At 38.8% G+C, this 1,745-nt stretch overlaps 1 protein-coding gene across 1 annotated transcript in view; it reads right to left on the bottom strand.

The window, feature by feature from the left end:
* The window catches only part of LOC112068462 (uncharacterized), a 164,120-nt gene that overhangs the window by 86,159 nt on the left and 76,216 nt on the right, over positions 1–1,745 (bottom strand). Inside the window, 1 exon segment of the mRNA XM_070438164.1 lies at positions 174–280. Within this exon segment, the coding sequence (XP_070294265.1) occupies positions 174–280 (107 nt within the window).

Below are 1,745 nucleotides of genomic sequence, written 5' to 3'. Positions count from 1 at the left end.
ATAGATAGATAGATAGATAGATAGATAGATAGATAGATAGATAGATAGATAGATAGATAGATAGATAGATAGATAGAGAGATAGAGAGAGAGATAGATAGATAGATAGATAGATAGATAGATAGATAGATAGATAGATAGATAGATAGATAGATAGATAATGTAGCTCCGTACCCATCTTAGACTTCCCGTCCTCATACTTGGTGCGTTGGAGAACATGGTGGACTATTCTGCTTCTGGTGGAGTTGGAGAAGAACGTATGTCTGTTGTTGATGGTAAAACTGAGAGAAGAGAGAAAAAACAAACAAGTCATCATTGTCTTTTATAGCAAACGGAGGATGTGGGAATAGAACCCTGGTCACTGGCGTGAAAGGCAGTCCCACTATGCATCGCCCCAATAGGGTTAACCTACTTGGGGGGGGGGGGGTTGTAAAGTGGCTCATTAGCAAGGATTTGCTAAAGAATTATGATACAGTACACATTATCATCCATTCTAGACAGCAGGGTTTGATAGGTTACTTTCTTTTTTTGTAATCAGTTACAGTTAGTAGTTACCTGTCCCAAATGTTAATCAACAATGTCATTTTGGGATTACCCAAACTCAGTAATGTAATTGGATTACTTTCAGTTACTTTATGATTACTTTCCCCCTTAACAGGCATTATTAGAATAAGACAAAAAAGATCCATCGAAACGGATTTGGTGTGTTGTCATAGTGGTCTCTGACTTGTGGTCAGACTCGCTCAGGTGGAACAAACTTAAAACTTGGGTATTTTTTCAACGCTGAATTGAATGTCTTTGAGAAAACTGAAAGGTGTCATAATGATTTTTTTCTCTCGCAAACATCCTTTCTGAATTTAAAAGTAATCCAAGAAGTAATCATCTAGTTTTTCTAAAGTGTCTGCTATCAGTTAATCGCCAAGCCTGCTAGACAAGCATCCATAGTTGTAAAACTGAGGAGAGAAGAAACCAACAACTAAGATCTTATAAAAGGCAGTCTGCAGTCAATCACATTCTTAAAACATATCAATAACTCATCTAATAAACCTCCCACTAAAATAGCACTATTTGATGTTTTTTAATCCAAGAACAAAGGTTGTCAAAGAGACGAGATGATAATAGCTGTTTATTTGCGATGCAGAATCAATCGCCATCAGGGAGTTAGATGATCTGGCTGTAAAATGCAGCCATCATCGGCCATCAGGGGATTAGATGATCTAGCTGTAGATGGAGCCATCATCGGCCATCAGGGAGTTAGATGATCTGGCTGTAAAATGCAGCCATCATCGGCCATCAGGGGATTAGATGATCTAGCTGTAAGATGGAGCCATCATCGGCCATCAGGGAGTTTGAAGATGATCTACTGTTAAGATTCAGCCATCATCGGCCATCAGGGGATTAGATGATCTAGCTGTAAGAATGGAGCCATCATCGGCCATCAGGGAGTTAGATGATCTAACTGTTTTTAAGATACAGACATTTTGACCATCAGGGAGTTACTTGCCTATCTCCCCCTCTACTTCTGTACTCTCTAAACAAAGCATGGAAGAGGTTAACTGTCATTTATCACAGAGGTGAATGGGTCAAACTGTCATCTACTCTACCCCAGAGGACTTAATTCAGGATTTTATTAATTAGTTCAGGATTAGTTTATCCTTCTATTTAAACATGTTTGTTGTGGTAAGAATGTGCGATTTAAGCTCTGTTAAGCCCAATAAGTCACCCCGAATAAAGTAAAGTGTCTGC

This window comes from Salvelinus sp. IW2-2015, unplaced genomic scaffold, assembly GCF_002910315.2.
Source record: "Salvelinus sp. IW2-2015 unplaced genomic scaffold, ASM291031v2 Un_scaffold537, whole genome shotgun sequence".
Classification (NCBI taxonomy): domain Eukaryota; kingdom Metazoa; phylum Chordata; class Actinopteri; order Salmoniformes; family Salmonidae; genus Salvelinus; species Salvelinus sp. IW2-2015.
This window is presented reverse-complemented; position numbering and strand designations above follow the sequence as displayed.